General features: G+C 42.9%; 2 protein-coding genes across 2 annotated transcripts; both read right to left on the bottom strand.

Moving 5' to 3' along the window:
* Nucleotides 1–3,938: 3,938 nt before the first annotated feature.
* rbm15b (RNA binding motif protein 15B) lies at nt 3,939–10,105 on the bottom strand. The gene has a single exon (XM_020475490.2). It carries the CDS (start codon nt 9,718–9,720, stop codon nt 7,192–7,194), a length of 2,529 nt encoding a protein of 842 aa, XP_020331079.1. The 5' UTR covers nt 9,721–10,105; the 3' UTR covers nt 3,939–7,191.
* A 213-nt stretch (nt 10,106–10,318) lies between these two features.
* manf (mesencephalic astrocyte-derived neurotrophic factor) lies at nt 10,319–14,822 on the bottom strand. Its single transcript, XM_020475491.2, has 4 exons — nt 14,567–14,822; nt 13,689–13,816; nt 13,406–13,547; nt 10,319–11,540 (listed from the first exon to the last, which is right to left on the bottom strand). Exons 1-4 carry the CDS (start codon nt 14,655–14,657, stop codon nt 11,356–11,358), a joined length of 546 nt encoding a protein of 181 aa, XP_020331080.1. The 5' UTR covers nt 14,658–14,822; the 3' UTR covers nt 10,319–11,355.
* Nucleotides 14,823–16,965: the final 2,143 nt, after the last annotated feature.

Here is a 16,965-nt window from a genome sequence, read left to right as displayed (position 1 = left end):
TCTGTAGAGTAGGTGGTGTTCAGACTGAATATGTCTGTAGAGTAGGTGGTGTTCAGATTGAATATGTCTGTAGAGTAGGTGGTGTTCAGACTGAATATGTCTGTAGAGTAGGTGAGGTTCAGATTGAATATCTCTGTAGAGTAGGTGGTGTTCAGATTGAATATGTCTTTAGAGTAGGTGGTGTTCAGATTGAATATGTCTGTAGAGTAGGTGGTGTTCAGATTGAATATCTCTGTAGAGTAGGTGGTGTTCAGATTGAATATGTCTGTAGAGTAGGTGGTGTTCAGATTGAATATGTCTGTAGAGTAGGTGGTGTTCAGACTGAATATGTCTGTAGAGTAGGTGAGGTTCAGATTGAATATCTCTGTAGAGTAGGTGGTGTTCAGATTGAATATGTCTTTAGAGTAGGTGGTGTTCAGATTGAATATGTCTGTAGAGTAGGTGGTGTTCAGATTGAATATGTCTTTAGAGTAGGTGGTGTTCAGATTGAATATGTCTGTAGAGTAGGTGGTGTTCAGATTGAATATGTCTGTAGAGTAGGTGGTGATCAGATTGAATATGTCTGTAGAGTAGGTGGTGTTCAGATTGAATATGTCTGTAGAGTAGGTGGTGTTCAGATTGAATATGTCTGTAGAGTAGGTGGTGTTCAGATTGAATATGTCTGTAGAGTAGGTGGTGTTCAGATTGAATATGTCTGTAGAGTAGGTGGTGTTCAGATTGAATATCTCTGTAGAGTAGGTGGTGTTCAGATTTAATAAGTCTGTAGAGTAGGTGGTGTTCAGATTGAATATGTCTGTAGAGTAGGTGGTGTTCAGATTGAATATGTCTGTAGAGTAGGTGGTGTTCAGATTGAATATCTCTGTAGAGTAGGTGGTGTTCAGATTGAATATCTCTTTAGAGTAGGTGGTGTTCAGATTGAATATGTCTGTAGAGTAGGTGGTGTTCAGACTGAATATCTCTGTAGAGTAGGTGGTGTTCAGATTGAATATGTCTGTAGAGTAGGTGGTGTTCAGATTGAATATGTCTGTAGAGTAGGTGGTGTTCAGATTGAATATGTCTGTAGAGTAGGTGGTGTTCAGATTGAATATCTCTGTAGAGTAGGTGGTGTTCAGATGGAATATCTCTGTAGAGTAGGTGGTGTTCAGATTGAATATCTCTTTAGAGTAGGTGGTGTTCAGATTGAACATGTCTGTAGAGTAGGTGGTGTTCAGACTGAATATCTCTGTAGAGTAGGTGGTGTTCAGATTGAATATGTCTGTAGAGTAGGTGGTGTTCAGATTGAATATGTCTGTAGAGTAGGTGGTGTTCAGATTGAATATGTCTGTAGAGTAGGTGGTGTTCAGACTGAATATGTCTGTAGAGTAGGTGGTGTTCAGACTGAATATCTCTGTAGAGTAGGTGGTGTTCAGATTGAATATCTCTGTAGAGTAGGTGGTGTTCAGATCGAATATGTCTGTAGAGTAGGTGGTGTTCAGATTGAATATGTCTTTAGAGTAGGTGGTGTTCAGATTGAATATGTCTGTAGAGTAGGTGGTGTTCAGACTGAATATGTCTGTAGAGTAGGTGGTGTTCAGATTGAATATGTCTGTAGAGTAGGTGGTGTTCAGATTGAATATCTCTGTAGAGTAGGTGGTGTTCAGATTGAATATGTCTGTAGAGTAGGTGGTGTTCAGATTGAATATCTCTGTAGAGTAGGTGGTGTTCAGACTGAATATGTCTGTAGAGTAGGTGGTGTTCAGATTGAATATGTCTGTAGAGTAGGTGGTGTTCAGATTGAATATGTCTGTAGAGTAGGTGGTGTTCAGATTTCTGAGGACTATCACTCTGTTTAACACACCTCTGAGTTAAAAAAAAAAAAAAAAAAAGTCAGATGTATTTACCTCAGTGCCACTGGTGGGATCTGGAGGATGGAAGCAAACTTCATGGCCCAAAAAAAAGTTGTTAAATTAATTTACCAATCTGTCCTTGATCAAACACTTCCCACATCACTTTTACAACAGACACGTTTTGTTTCTACTTGTGGATTTATCAGGTTTTCATTTGTTTCCATGTTACTGTACTATTTCATTTGAAGTCTGTTAAAACTGTCACAACGTTTTGCTGTCACAGCATCCTATGTAGTCCCCTGTATACTTGCATGTCAGTCCTCCTGTAACTTTTTAGTCCCCTGTATACTTGCATGTCAGTCCTCCTGTAACTTTGTAGTCCCCTGTATATTTGCATGCCAGTCCTCCTGTAACTTTTTAGCCCCCTGTATATTTGCATGCCAGTCCTCCTGTAACTTTTCAGTCCCCTGTATATTTGCATGTCAGTCCTCCTGTAACTTTTTAGTCCCCTGTATATTTGCATGCCAGTCCTCCTGTAACTTTGTAGTCCCCTGTATATTTGCATGTCAGTCCTCCTGTAACTTTGTAGTCCCCTGTATATTTGCATGCCAGTCCTCCTGTAACTTTTTAGTCCCCTGTATATTTGCATGCCAGTCCTCCTGTAACTTTTTAGTCCCCTGTATATTTGCATGCCAGTCCTCCTGTAACGTTTCAGTCCCCTGTATATTTGCATGTCAGTCCTCCTGTAACTTTTTAGTCCCCTGTATATTTGCATGTCAGTCCTCCTGTAACTTTTTAGTCCCCTGTATATTTGCATGCCAGTCCTCCTGTAACTTTTTAGTCCCCTGTATATTTGCATGCCAGTCCTCCTGTAACTTTTTAGTCCCCTGTATATTTGCATGCCAGTCCTCCTGTAACTTTTTAGTCCCCTGTATATTTGCATGCCAGTCCTCCTGTAACTTTTTAGTCACCTGTATATTTGCATGTCAGTCTCCCTGTAATTTTTTAGTCCCCTGTATATTTGCATGCCAGTCCTCCTGTAACTTTTTTGTCACCTGTATAGTTGCATGCCAGTCCTCCTGTAACTTTTTAGTCCCCTGTATATTTGCATGCCAGTCCTCCTGTAACATTTTGGGATGTTTTTAATGCCGCATTTCATTGTTTCATGAGTTGAAAAAGACAAACGTCTAGCCTTGGTAACTGCGTTTTTGGTCTTTGATTAGTGCTTAGTTTTTTTTGAGAAACTTGTCTACAACTTGTCCAATAGCGGATAGAATTTCATCAAAACACTGATTTGTCTTATGTAGTTGCAGAGTATTGTCCCAATGAAATGCTTTCGGGTCAGTTTCTAACTGACATTACATTTCTAGGGAGAGCCAGCACACCGAGGGTTTGCTGGTAGTTGAACACCAAGGGGGCGGCAGGGTAGCCTAGTGGTTAGAGCGTTGGACTCTCAAATCCCTGAGATGACAATAATTGGTTGATTGTTGTTCTACCCCTGAACAAGGCCCACTATTCCTAGGACGTCATTGAAAATAAGAATTTGTTCTTAACTGACTTGCCGAGTTAAATCTGTTTTGTTGATGAGTTTCCTAACAATAACGTTGTGATCTGAGAGACCTGTTATTATAAACTGGGTGGTTTGAGCCCTGAATGCTGATTGGCTGACAGCCATGGTATATCAGACTGTATACCACAGGTATGACAAAACATGTATTTTTACTGCTCTAATTACATTGGTAACCAGTTTATAATAACAATAAGGCACCTCGATATTTTTTTATTTAACTTTATTTAACTAGGCAAGTCAGTTAAGAACAAATTCTTATTTACAATGACGGCCTAGGAACTGTGGGTTAACTGCCTTGTTCAGGGGCAGAACGACAGATTTGCAACCTTCCGGTTACTAGTCCAACACTCTAACCACTAGGCTACCCTGCTGCCCCAAGCACTCTGCGTTGCATCGTGCTTAAGAACAGTCCTTAGCCGTGGTATATTGGCCATATACCACACCTCCTCCAGCCTTAGTGGTTCATGAGAACGCACCAACATGCCACATACTGTTCAACCGTCTGCCTGTAAAACAATAAGCCAATGAAGAAAACAAAAGGATTTAAAAAAGAGAATAAAACATTTAATTTTATTTTTCATACATGTTGAAACAACAGAGAAAACAATCAAATGGACTGGTTGGTTTAAGTAAGTATACAAACCCCATTGAAAATGGGTAGCGTCCTACCATGTGACAAAGTCATGTAAATTGGTCAGCATCGCATAGTTCACATAACAGAATAACAAACCATAGATCTCATTCTCTGTTGGTTGTTTAAAGAAACTCTGCATACGGTAGTAGCGTCTAAAAACCAGTCTCATGTGGGTGACAAAGCCAGTCCCAAATGGAGACGTATTCCCTACGTACAGCACTACGGTTGACCAGGGCCCCACGCAGGCCTTAGGGTGCTGAAACACTTTTCATTTTAACTAACACCAGTCTGATGTTCTGTTCTCTTAACTAACACCAGTCTGATGTTCTGTTCTCTTAACTAACACCAGTCTGATGTTATGTAGTGACAAACACTTTTCCTTTTAACTAACACCAGTCTGATGTTCTGTTCTCTTAACTAACACCAGTCTGATGTTCTGTTCTCTTAACTAACACCAGTCTGATGTTCGGTTCTTTTAACTAACACCAGTCTGATGTTATGTAGTGACAAACACTTTTCCTTTTAACTAACACCAGTCTGATGTTCTGTTCTCTTAACTAACACCAGTCTGATGTTCTGTCCTCTTAACTAACACCAGTCTGATGTTCTGTTTTCTTAACTAACACCAGTCTGATGTTATGTAGTGACAAACACTTTTCATTTTAACTAACACCAGTCTGATGTTATGTAGTGACAAACACTTTTCAATTTAACTAACACCAGTCTGATGTTCTGTTCTCTTAACTAACACCAGTCTGATGTTCTGTCCTCTTAACACCAGTCTGATGTTCTGTTCTCTTAACTAACACCAGTCTGATGTTATGTAGTGACAAACACTTTTCATTTTAACTAACACCAGTCTGATGTTATGTAGTGACAAACACTTTTCATTTTAACTAACACCAGTCTGATGTTCTGTTCTCTTAACTAACACCAGTCTGATGTTCTGTTCTCTTAACTAACACCAGTCTGATGTTCTGTTCTCTTAACTAACACCAGTCTGATGTTATGTAGTGACAAACACTTTTCCTTTTAACTAACACCAGTCTGATGTTCTGTTCTCTTAACTAACACCAGTCTGATGTTCGGTTCTTTTAACTAACACCAGTCTGATGTTATGTAGTGACAAACACTTTTCCTTTTAACTAACACCAGTCTGATGTTCTGTTCTCTTAACTAACACCAGTCTGATGTTCTGTCCTCTTAACTAACACCAGTCTGATGTTCTGTTCTCTTAACTAACACCAGTCTGATGTTATGTAGTGACAAACACTTTTCATTTTAACTAACACCAGTCTGATGTTATGTAGTGACAAACAGTTTTCATTTTAACTAACACCAGTCTGATGTTCTGTTCTCTTAACTAACACCAGTCTGATGTTATGTAGTGACAAACAGTTTTCATTTTAACTAACACCAGTCTGATGTTCTGTTCTCTTAACTAACACCAGTCTGATGTTCTGTCCTCTTAACTAACACCAGTCTGATGTTCTGTTCTTTTAACTAACACCAGTCTGATGTTCGGTTCTTTTAACTAACACCAGTCTGATGTTATGTAGTGACAAACACTTTTCCTTTTAACTAACACCAGTCTGATGTTCTGTTCTCTTAACTAACACCAGTCTGATGTTATGTAGTGACAAACACTTTTCATTTTAACTAACACCAGTCTGATGTTCTGTTCTCTTAACTAACACCAGTCTGATGTTCTGTTCTCTTAACTAACACCAGTCTGATGTTCTGTCCTCTTAACTAACACCAGTCTGATGTTCTGTTCTTTTAACTAACACCAGTCTGATGTTCGGTTCTTTTAACTAACACCAGTCTGATGTTCTGTTCTCTTAACTAACACCAGTCTGATGTTCTGTTCTTTTAACTAACACCAGTCTGATGTTCTGTTCTTTTAACTAACACCAGTCTGATGTTCTGTTCTCTTAACTAACACCAGTCTGATGTTATATAGTGACAAACACTTTTCCTTTGAACTATTCTACTACTCAAGAGTTAGTCAATTCATTCCGGTGGATGTTTTCTTCAAATAACCATTGAAATGGCCCCAGTATGATTCCAACAGACAGACATGTTTAAAGCACCTAATCTAATAGATGAATAGAACGTGTACTTCAGTGTTACAACACACAGCTCAACGACACAGCATGGAGAAATTGAACTTACTCCAACATATCAGTGGGTGGATTTCATTTGTATTGCATGTTTTGTGATTTTAAAAAAAATAAAAAATAAAAAAGATGATTTAAATAAATTGTAGAGGAAGCCCATTCTGCCTTACAACCGCAACAGTGTTGCATCAACAAGAGACGACCCTTTTCTCTAGTATGTCAAAATCATTCGCAAAAAAAAGCTTCAGGCTCATTCAGTACATTAAAAAAAAGAGAAGAGCTAAACTAAACCAGCCATGAACTGTATAATACCACATTAGGACCAAGACAGAACCGTTAACAAATCATATCTGTAGCTGAAACAATACTTCAAAACAACAAAGGTTTCAAATCAATAGCCAGTAAATAGGAGTGGAACTTGACCACCGGTTGGAGGGTAAAATCTGTACAACAAAACAACTTCCTGCATGCAACAGCCAATCAGAGCACACAATTCTCAAATGAAGGTGGAACTTCTGGAATGGTCAAATAAAAACAACAAACATACAATCATATCATATGACACATAGTCACTGTTGTAGAAGAAGCCTTTAGATATACTGCTTGGTCAGTTTAGTTCCAAAAAAATAAACAATCCCTCACTCAGTTGTAGTGTTTCACTTCAAGAAATGTCCCGTCATACCTCCAGTATTTTAATACAAAGTCTGTCAGTATGTCTCAAAGGATCCCTTGCTTGGAGTGACAGCAGCTCGGTCTCTGTTTGTAATGACACTGTCTGTTAGGGGCATAGGTTCCGTAGAGAGGGACATAGGAACCCCCCCCCCCCCCCAGAGAGAGGACGAGGTGTCTGTCTACAACAGTTCAGTCCCTTTACACGGAAGTGAAACAGCCATTACCCCCCCAAAGAGACAGAAAGTGGTGTTTTACTTAATTAGCTATTGACAATCACTACTATTTCCTTGCTCAGAGCTCAGTGTGTTGTTAACATGGAGAAATAAATGACATCTAACACTATAGACAGAGAGGTGACTTCTGTCTTAGTTAGGCAGAGTCATAAACAATCACAACCACCAGGTGCTCTTCATCCAGATTCTCCAAAGTCCTGCGAGGGGTCTGGAGGAACTGCTGGGAAAAGTCACAGGGGGGGAAGGCGTACAGCATGCCCCCCTTTCCCCCCTCCTTAGTCCCACCTACAGGTAGACTGATCACTCCTGCAGCCTCCTTGTTCCTCAGGTAGGTGACCAGGTGACGGAGGAGTCTGATCTGTAGGCCTGGTTCAGGTGGAGGGGCCTCGCGGTCGATGGGGCCCTGGAGGGCCAGGAGAACAGCATAGCCCTCTGAGCCACCATGCTTGATCCTCCTGGTGACCTCGTCCAGCCTGGTCTGGTCCATCCTCAGTCGCTGGGCGATCTTCAGCTGGGTCAGTTTCCCCTTGGCCTGGTGGTCCTTCATGACAGAGTGGAAGAACCCGGAGCCTCCCTCCAGCAGGTGCATGTTAGTGGGGAAACAGGAGTTCTTCAGGGCGAAGTGACCGTGCCAGGCTTTGGTGAGGGTGGCAGCATACTCCGACAGCGTACTGAGTGTCTTAGGGTCTTTATTAGGCGTGTCAGACAATGTGTGGTTGTTGTCGCTCACATTTCTGTGGTTGCGTTCCTTTTCCCTGTCCCCGCCGGTCTTCAGACCCCCACCCCGGTCCTCGTTGGAGTGGCGGCTGCTGTCGGGGCTCTGTCCCCTGGGCTCGGTGGTGGAGTCTGGGGCTCTGACCCTGGCTCTGTCTGGGCTGTCCTCTGGAGAGGCTGGTCCTCCTCCCCTCACCTTGGACCTGCCTCTCTCCTTCTCCTGAGAGGGACTGCAGCGTCTCCGTCTCTCCCCCCCAGCCCGCGCTGCGTCCCTCTCCTTCAGCCAGCGCTCTCGGCTGCGGCTCCGGGCTGCTCGGTCCCCCCGCCCTCCACGGGATCCCCCAAATGCTTCCCCCCCCCTACGCTCCAGGCTCTTGGTTGGGCTGGTGAACTCTCTGTCTCCCCTGTCCCTGTCCAGCAGAGCCCTCTCTCTCTCCCGCTGGGTGAACAAGGCGTGTGAGGGGGGCGAGCGGTCCCTGGCACGGAGCTCTCTCTCCAGGCTGCAGTCGCGGTGCCTCCCGCCATAACCCTCAGGTAGCAAGTCCAGGTGGGCAGGCAGGGGCACAGGGGGCTGGTACCCTGCTGGGTAGCTACGAGGCAGGGGCTCCTCCGCCTTGGCGAAGTCCACCCTCAGCCTCCGCTCTGGGCCTCCCAGGGGGAAACCTCTCATCTGGGCACAGGCGGCCTGTGAGGCATCCAAGCTTTCATACTGAATATAGGCAAAATTGTCCCCTTTCACATAGTCTATGTTTCGGATGCTGCCGAAGCGGTCAAACTCACGGGCTAGTGTTGCTAGGGAGTTGGTAGGGCCGAGGCCACCTACCCAGAGTCTCGTGGTGGGGTTGGCTTTACCGTAGCCAATCTTCACCGGGTTCCCACCGATCACGCGGCCCTGCATGGTTATCTTAGCCCGGTGAGCCATGTCTAAATTCTGGAACTTGAGGAAAGCGTAGGCTCCACCCTGACCGCGCGCCGGTCGTTTAATCACAACTTCTTCAATGATGCCGTACTTATCGAAACCTCTCCTCAGCTCGCCCTCGGTGACGTTGTGATCCAGGTTGCCAATGAATAGGTTCCTGCACGCCCTCGCATCATCCTCTGGCTTTATGTCTTCGTGCTCGGGTACTGGAAGGCCGTATGGCCGCCCCCTCTCATCCAACATACCGTAGTAATCTAAGATCCTCTCCCTCTCTCTGCTCAGTCCCAACCCCTCTACAGGGTAGTGTCTCAGTGCTCGGATGTCTCTGATACTGCTAACTCCTGCCCCTGGGGACAGGGACCTCTGTCTATAAGGGGGATATGAGGCGCCATGAATGGGAATGTAGCTCACATCCGGCGGCGTGCAGCTGCGACGACGGACGTACATGGGCTCTACTTTAAGGGGGCGATCATACAGCACTAACCTGGTCTTGGCATGCCTGGCCTCTTTAGCGTCTTCCGGGTGACGGAAATTCACGTACGCAACACGGCCCAGCTCTGGAGTGTGAGATAGTTTCACACTAACGTCCCCGAACTTTTTAAACTCGTGGAACAGTCCGTCTTCAACATGTTCGTCAGAAAGCACCGAGCCTAGATTGCTAATGAGCAACGATTTGTATTCCAGATTCCCCCCCGCTCCCCCCCGGGGGCCCAGTAGCTCGGTCACCGCTTTGCCTTTAGGCAGGGCGGCTGTAGTCCGGAGAGCGGGGCGGCCGATCAGACCGAGGTCGTGGTGTTGTTGTCGGTGGTGAAGTGGGTCTCCAGCGGCCCCGCGCTCCTCCCGAAGCCGCGTCTTTTCTCGTTCCCTGCTCCTGCTCCGAGCATGTTGCCTTCGGCTTTCAGCGAGCAGCAAGGCAAGAGGCGGGGGCGGTAGGTCCTCTCTCCGTGGCCCGTCTCGTTCCCGCTCTCTTTCCCGTATTCGTTTCGCTAAAGCCCGACTAGGACTGGAGTCCCTCCCGGCCTGTCGTTTCATTTTCAAACGATACCCAAACTTTTTAGCTAGGTAACGTTAGCTAGTTAGCCAGCCAGTGTCTGTAGAAACAATCCGGTCTGGAATACAATACCTCGATTTTTAATCAGACGTTGCACAGATACGGACGATTTACTAACTTGTAACTAATGTCCGCAACGTTGAGACTTTGCATTTATAGTGAATTAAAAGGATAAACACATTTAAAAACATTATCAGAGAACCGACATCAACGCCGCCATCTTGGACAAAAGGAATGTGGCGTTCCGCCAATGGGAGGGGTTTGAGTCGACGTCGCGGGAGGGGTAGTGACGTGCCATAGGACGCATATTCCCCTAACCTCAATTTCGCAAATAATATGCGACACAAATTACATAATTAGGCAGGATCAAGTAAATGTAAACTGTGTCGTGGAAACGTATACGGTGCCAAAATGAAATAAATGGTGCGTGTATTTCTGATGACTACAGTACATACACACTGCAAAATATCATGTTTCACATTGTCAACACGCAAACCTACTGGAATAGACTCGCAATAGGTGACATTGATTCACAAAGAAAATCAGATCGCTCAGTAGAAATGACCCTGCACCCGAAGAAAAAGTTAGACGAAGTTCCTTATATTAGTCATACATTAATGACATACATGCCTCCCATTAGTGAAATATGTTCATGCAGTTCTTCAGAAGCTCCCTGGGCAGTCACATTCAGAAAAAAAAAGCTGAGAGTCATAAGCTTTGGTAATGTAGTTAAGCCAGATAATTCAGTTGGTGCACAAGTATTCATACAAAATTAGATATACATTTGATCATGGCACTTCTGACACTGGGTTTTCATATTTTAATGAAAAAGTAGAGCACAGTTGTAACAAACACTAGGTCTAACATGAAAGGTTCAGTGTGAAAGAACAGCACAAATTCCTTTCAAGTTGTGTCTTCTCATTTCTTTTCCCCTCCATCTTAAATTCTATTTCCTTTCCGGGGTGGCCACCCTTATCGATAGAGGTTTAGGGACAGTATGGGTGCAGGTACTTGTTCTAGCCAAGCAGTGTCACACCACAGTATCACAACTCAAGGTCTCGATTTGCAGACTGATTAGTAGAATCAGGAACATTACTTACTGCTTGCCTGGAATAAAATCCCTGCATCCACACTGTCTAGGACTCTCTGCCTAAAAGCTTGTCCACCCCTGTTCTATTTTTATTAAACCGTTAATAATTAAGTCAAATAATAAAGTCTATCCCTTCAAAAAAAGAAACTAAAAGGGCATGTACAGACTGTCGGGTGGTTCATATACCGCACAGCGAACATTTCACACCACAAAAATAACCTCAGAGCCACCATGGCACCTAGTAACACAGTATCCTCCCCAAATGGCACCCTATTCCCTACTTAGTTCACTATTTCTGACCAGGACCCAGAGCTCTGGTCAAAAGTAGTGCACTATATAGGAGAATAGGGTACTATTTGGGACACCGTGTTTCAGAGTTGACGCGTGACCTAGGATCAGGTGGGTCCCACCATTTCTTATCCATTATGATGTAAAAAAAAAAAAAAAACGGATCCTAGATCAGCACTCCTACTCCGAAACACTGAACACAAACCCAGGTCTGAATCCCCTCTTCCCCTCCATTCTGTTACAGATCAGTCCTTGCTTGGGCTGCGTTGGGGGCGTACTTGGGCATGAGTTCATTGATCTTGCGGATGAAGTCAGACTTTTCCGCGCAGCCTTTACACGACTCTCCCCACTCCTCCAGGATCTTCTTTAAGTCCTTCACCTTCAGCTTCTTCAGGTCCACTGTGCTCAGATCCACCTGTTTGTCTGCAGGAAAGGGGAGGTAAAGGGAGGTAAAGATTAACGGAGTTGTATTCGTAACCTCACTCCTCAGCTTTAAACCTCACCACCCGCTACGCCAAACTGCTAGCTTTTCAGTGGTGTAACTGGCTAAGAGGGTTTCAGGAAGGTGGTCAAGCCTATGCGGCAGAGGATTCAAGATGGAGTAGCAGTAAACAAGCATAGTGACACCCGTTTGATATAAAAACCAATCAATAAAAAAAGGTCAAGAGACTGAACAATATTCTATGCTCCAATGTGATTTACTGACAGCATGGGAGCATACAGAATGCAGAGGCATTTTCCACCTTCTATATAGAGCGAGAAGGATCACGTTTCACTGCCAGGGCAAACAGTCCCACACGAACCTCCACAGACAGGCCATGGATACGGTAGTGACGTTCAAAATAGGTCCTGGTCCGTTTGTGTACATACTGTAAATAGATTGTACAATATAGGTCCAAACCCTGCCTGCATACACCAGCGTGTTTAGACTATGAGCCACAAACAATTAGCCACTGGAATTGTGAATGCTGTAAAGAACAATATTGGCTAAACGTTTTATAGTAGTCCCACGAGACTAAAACTATGGGAAGTAACAATGGAGGAAACCGGTAATAGTAGAAATATCCCATGTGGCTCAGTAGGTATAGCACAGTGTTTGTAATGCCAGAGTTGTGGGTTCGATTCCCACGGGGGACCTGGAAGAAAAATGTATGCACTCAAGTCGCTCTGGATACAAACATTTTCTACACTGAACTAAAGTATCAAATGCAACACGTTGTGTTGGTCCCATGTTTCAAGAGCTGAAATATCACTGAAAATGTTCCATACGCACAAAATGCTTATTTCTATCAAATTGTGCACAAATGTGTTTACATCCCTGTTAGTGAACATTTCTCCTTTGTCAAGATAATCCAGCCACCTGACAGGTGTGGCATATCAAGAGACTGATTAAACAGCATGATCATTACACAGGTGCACCTTGTGCTGGGGGGAAATAAAAGGCCACTAAAATGTGCAGTTTTGTCACACAACACAATGCCACAGATGTCTAAAGTTGAAGGTGTGTGTAATTGTTGCTAGAGCATTGAATGTTCATTTCTCCAATAATATGCTCTAGGGAGGGGCTGTACAGTCATTGCTTTTGTCCAATCACAATGCAACTTAGGTTTTGGGTTACACAGCTACGAGGTGAAAAAGGCAATGCTTGTGGAATGTACAGAGTACAGCCGTTTTAGAGAATTTGGCAGTATGTCCAACCGGCCTCAGAACACGTGTATGGCGTTGTGTGGGCGAGCGGTTTGCTGATGTCAATGTTGTTAAACAGAGTCCCCCCTGGTCGCAGTGGGGTTATGGTATGGGCAGGCATAAATTAAATTTAAAAAAATGGATGGCAATTTGAATGCACAGAGATGCCGTAACAAGATCCTGAGGTCCATTGTCGTGCCATTCATCCACTGCCATCACCTCATGTTTCAGCATGATACTGCACTGCACCATGTTGCAAAGATCTGTACACAATTCCTGGAAGCTGAAAATGTCCCAGTTCTTCAACAGCCTGCATACTAGCGGTTAGAGCATTGTGGCAGTAACAGAAAGATCGCTGGTTCGAATACCCAAGCCGCATACTAGGTAATGTGAGATGGGTCCACCTGGGAGGCAGGTAGCCTAGTGGTTTGAGCCTTGAGCCAGGTTTGAATACCCGGACAGACAAGGTGAAAAATCTGGTGATGTGCCTTTGAGCAAGGCACTTAAGCCTAATTTGCTACAGGGGCACTCTATGGCTGACCCTCTAAAATAACACTTCACTTATCCAGTGTATGTGACAAGACTTTCTTAATTTTTTTTACCATATTTGAGTTCACAGATCTGACTGTCCTTCTTCTTTAGTTTCTCACAGATCTTGTCCACTGGTGTGTGGTAACTCAGGGGCTTGGAGATTTCATTGAGGATTTTGGTGGCTGCATCATTTGTTCCACCAATGTAGTAACACTAGGGTACAGTAGGAAGAAAAAGAACAGCAATGAATCAACAAACCCAGTGGATAATCTGGATAGGACACAATGTAACTACTTCAAATCGACTTCCATTAAACTAAAAAAACTAAAAAAAAGATTAGCCTAAATCACTTACAAAGCGGTTTTCCTTGCCCTTGGCATCTTTGCAGGTTTTGACGAGGTCCTTCTCGATGTCTGCGCTGGTGAATTTAACATGATTGTCTTGCAATGACTGGTAGAACCGACCCAGGAAGCTCACACACACTGAAAGGCAAAGTAACAAGGCAGCCATCGGTACGATTGTAAAGTGGTGACACATCAGGACTTATGCATTACCTTATAGACTAGCTAAACTTATGATAAAAACATTTAATCTAATGATAATCTATACCAGAAATACATAACTCCAGTTGTTGTGGACATATGGGGCATATGGGTGACCCAGGATTTAGGCCTACAAACCTCTGAATTATGTTCTGGTCAGTCTATGTTATGATACGTATGGATAAGACTGACCAAATCTATTTAAGTATAATCAGCCATCACATCACAGATAAGAATAATAACTTGAAGGACTCAAGAAGCACATTATCTCACCAACTGAAACCACATGCAGCAACTTAACTGACTTATCTGGTCAAATCAAGAAAAAGCATGAATCTTTTTTTTTTTAAAGAAATACTTGCCTGTGGCACAAGGCAAGGCATTAATGAGCAATTAGCTATATGACTCTTCATTGACAAGTACTAGCTAAGCTAGCCAGATACAGCAAACTACAACACTTTTAAAAACAAACACTTAAATTCAAGAGAACACATTGAAAAGATATCTTAGCTTTTGTATCTAGCAAGACAACATCCATTTGATGAAGATTGTTGTACAGCTCCATGAATTATCAGTCATAGGTTTCACAACATACGATGCCATAACACTTAGCTACTAATAGCTATATTCATAGTTACAGTGACGTGTGATATATATATATATATATATATATAAGACAAACCAACCCACCTTCACACTCCCCATCTTTCAAAGCGTCGCTACTACTCGGTACCAACGCTAGCGCCGCGAGGGCGACCGACAAACTACTCAAACACAACATTTTAAGATGAATAACGTATTCTATTTTTAGCTAGTTAGATGTAAACGTAACGATACAAAACTATTTAGCTACAAATGACAGCTACACATGAGCCTCCAGAGTCGACACCGGTAAAGTGAGCACGCAATGTCCTGATTCTGCGAAGCTTCCTGCTAAACACGTAAACCTATGCAGGATTCCCATTGGTTCTCATTTTACTTTCTAGAACGCGATTGGTTTGTTTCCTGAAAACGTTCCACGCACATTTCTCTGATTGGCTACGTGCTCTTCGTTCCGGGGACATCGTCCAGTTGGCGCCATGCGATTGGATTAGAGCTCTGTATGTTAATTTAAAGCAGAGATCTATGTATAATGACGAGATGCTCATGTCTCCACCCTAACAATGGGTGTCTTCCCAAAGGCGAAAAGGCAGACGAAAAGGTTCAAAATACGCCCATAGAAACGCATTGGTTTTATGTTAGACAGATTTTGACGAGAATGAAACCTTTCGTTTGGCCGCTTCCTCTCTGTTGACGGTCATATCTGATCATTTCCGGTAGAAACATCGGGCATAGAACAGAAAGTGACTGCTCTTTATTCATTGGGATAATGCTGCCTGTGTACATTTATATAATATGATGTAATACAGGTAATATAATAGAAAGCACAATAATATGGTCTCCTCTCTGGATTAGGCTGTTTCACAAGATGTTGGTGTAAATAAGGCAACCACATATTTATGCTGTGTTCATATACTTGTCGGAACTAGGTTGTAGATGCGAACTGGTGGTCGTTATTCACGTGCCGCAGTCAACCTGTCAGCAAGTAAGATATTTTAGAGTGTTCCTGGTTCCGGCTAGCCATTGAACGCGCCACAAACTGTGTCTTCGTCCCTGTATCACAGACAGAACAGGGAAACCCGATTTTGATAAACTCCCAATATCTACTGGGTGAAATTCCACAGTGTGCCATCACAGCAGCAAGATTTCTGACCTGTTGCCACAAGAAAAGGGCAACCAGTGAAGAACAAACACCATTATAAATACAACTCATATTTATGCTTATTTATTTCCCTTTTGTACTTTAACCGTTTGTACATCTTTACAACACTCTCTATATATATATAATATGACATTTGTAATGTCTTTATTCCTTTGGTACTGTTGTGAGTGTAATGTTTACTGCTAATTTTATTGTTTATATCACTTTGGTTTATTATCTACTTCACTTGCTTTGGCAATGTTAACACATGTTTCCCATGCCAATAAAGCCCCTTGAATTGAATTGACAAGGAGCGAGATGTTTCACCGGATGTATACATCTGAAGAGTCCGGTTTAATTTCCACTCCCCACCAAATATGGTGAGGAGAGGAAAACCAGTGGCCGGCAGCGGGAGAGTTCGAAGCGACATGGAACTGGGCCGACATTCTGCAATATTTGTCATAGATGAAACATCTGATATCAATACAGTTTTCTGTTCCGAAAACAATCATCTTTTGCTGAACAGTTTGGCATAAGTTTTGTAGACTTTACCCTTTGCCAAAGTATCTAAAGTTGTTTAGTCGTGCGAGGGCGAATTGAGTCATTGCACACTCGCACTTCTAACGAAAATATACAAAATACTTGCTGGCACGCGCCATTAGGATCTCGCTAACTCGTGCTTGGCTCTTCTCACCTCCTTGCCTCTTTCTGTCCACTATGATCCATTTGCTCCCATTGGAAACAAAAGGCTGTGGTTTATCCTGAGTGTTGTAACAATCTGTGGTGGTACTAAACAGCATATCAAATTACCTTAGCAATTTAGAAGTTTAGCTAAAGAACCCCAAACAAAAGTAGTTGTGAATGATGTTGAATCAGATGAAAATATACATTTACAGTATAAGCAAATGCTAGGATAATGAGATAGTTGTGTATTTTCCCATCACTATAGCAACTGATAAATAATGACAAGTTGCTAGGATAATGAGCTAGTTGTTTATTTTCCCATCACTATAACAACTGATAAATAATGACAAGTTGCTAGGATAATGAGCTAGTTGTGTATTTTCCCATCACTATAGCAACTGATAAATAATGACAAGTTGCTAGGATAATGAGCTAGTTGTGTATTTTCCCATCACTATAGCAACTGATAAATAATGACAAGTTGCTAGGATAATGAGCTAGTTGTGTATTTTCCCATCACTATAACAACTGATAAATAATGACAAGTTGCTAGGATAATGAGCTAGTTGTTTATTTTCCCATCACTATAACAACTGATAAATAATGACAAGTTGCTAGGATAATGAGCTAGTTGTTTATTTTCCCATCACTATAACAACTGATA

Source organism: Oncorhynchus kisutch, linkage group LG5, assembly GCF_002021735.2.
Source record: "Oncorhynchus kisutch isolate 150728-3 linkage group LG5, Okis_V2, whole genome shotgun sequence".
NCBI classification, from domain to species: domain Eukaryota; kingdom Metazoa; phylum Chordata; class Actinopteri; order Salmoniformes; family Salmonidae; genus Oncorhynchus; species Oncorhynchus kisutch.
This window is presented reverse-complemented; position numbering and strand designations above follow the sequence as displayed.

Coding starts and splice junctions, on each gene's coding strand:
- rbm15b (XM_020475490.2), bottom strand. CDS start 9,720: ATGAAACGACAGGCCGGGAGGGACTCCAGTCCTAGTCGGGCTTTAGCG.
- manf (XM_020475491.2), bottom strand. CDS start 14,657: ATGTTGTGTTTGAGTAGTTTGTCGGTCGCCCTCGCGGCGCTAGCGTTG. Junction 13,548..13,688: donor AGGGCAAGGAAAACCGCTTT/GTAAGTGATTTA, acceptor ACTGTACCCTAG/TGTTACTACATTGGTGGAAC. Junction 11,541..13,405: donor GATCTGTGAACTCAAATATG/GTAAAAAAAATT, acceptor CCTTTCCTGCAG/ACAAACAGGTGGATCTGAGC.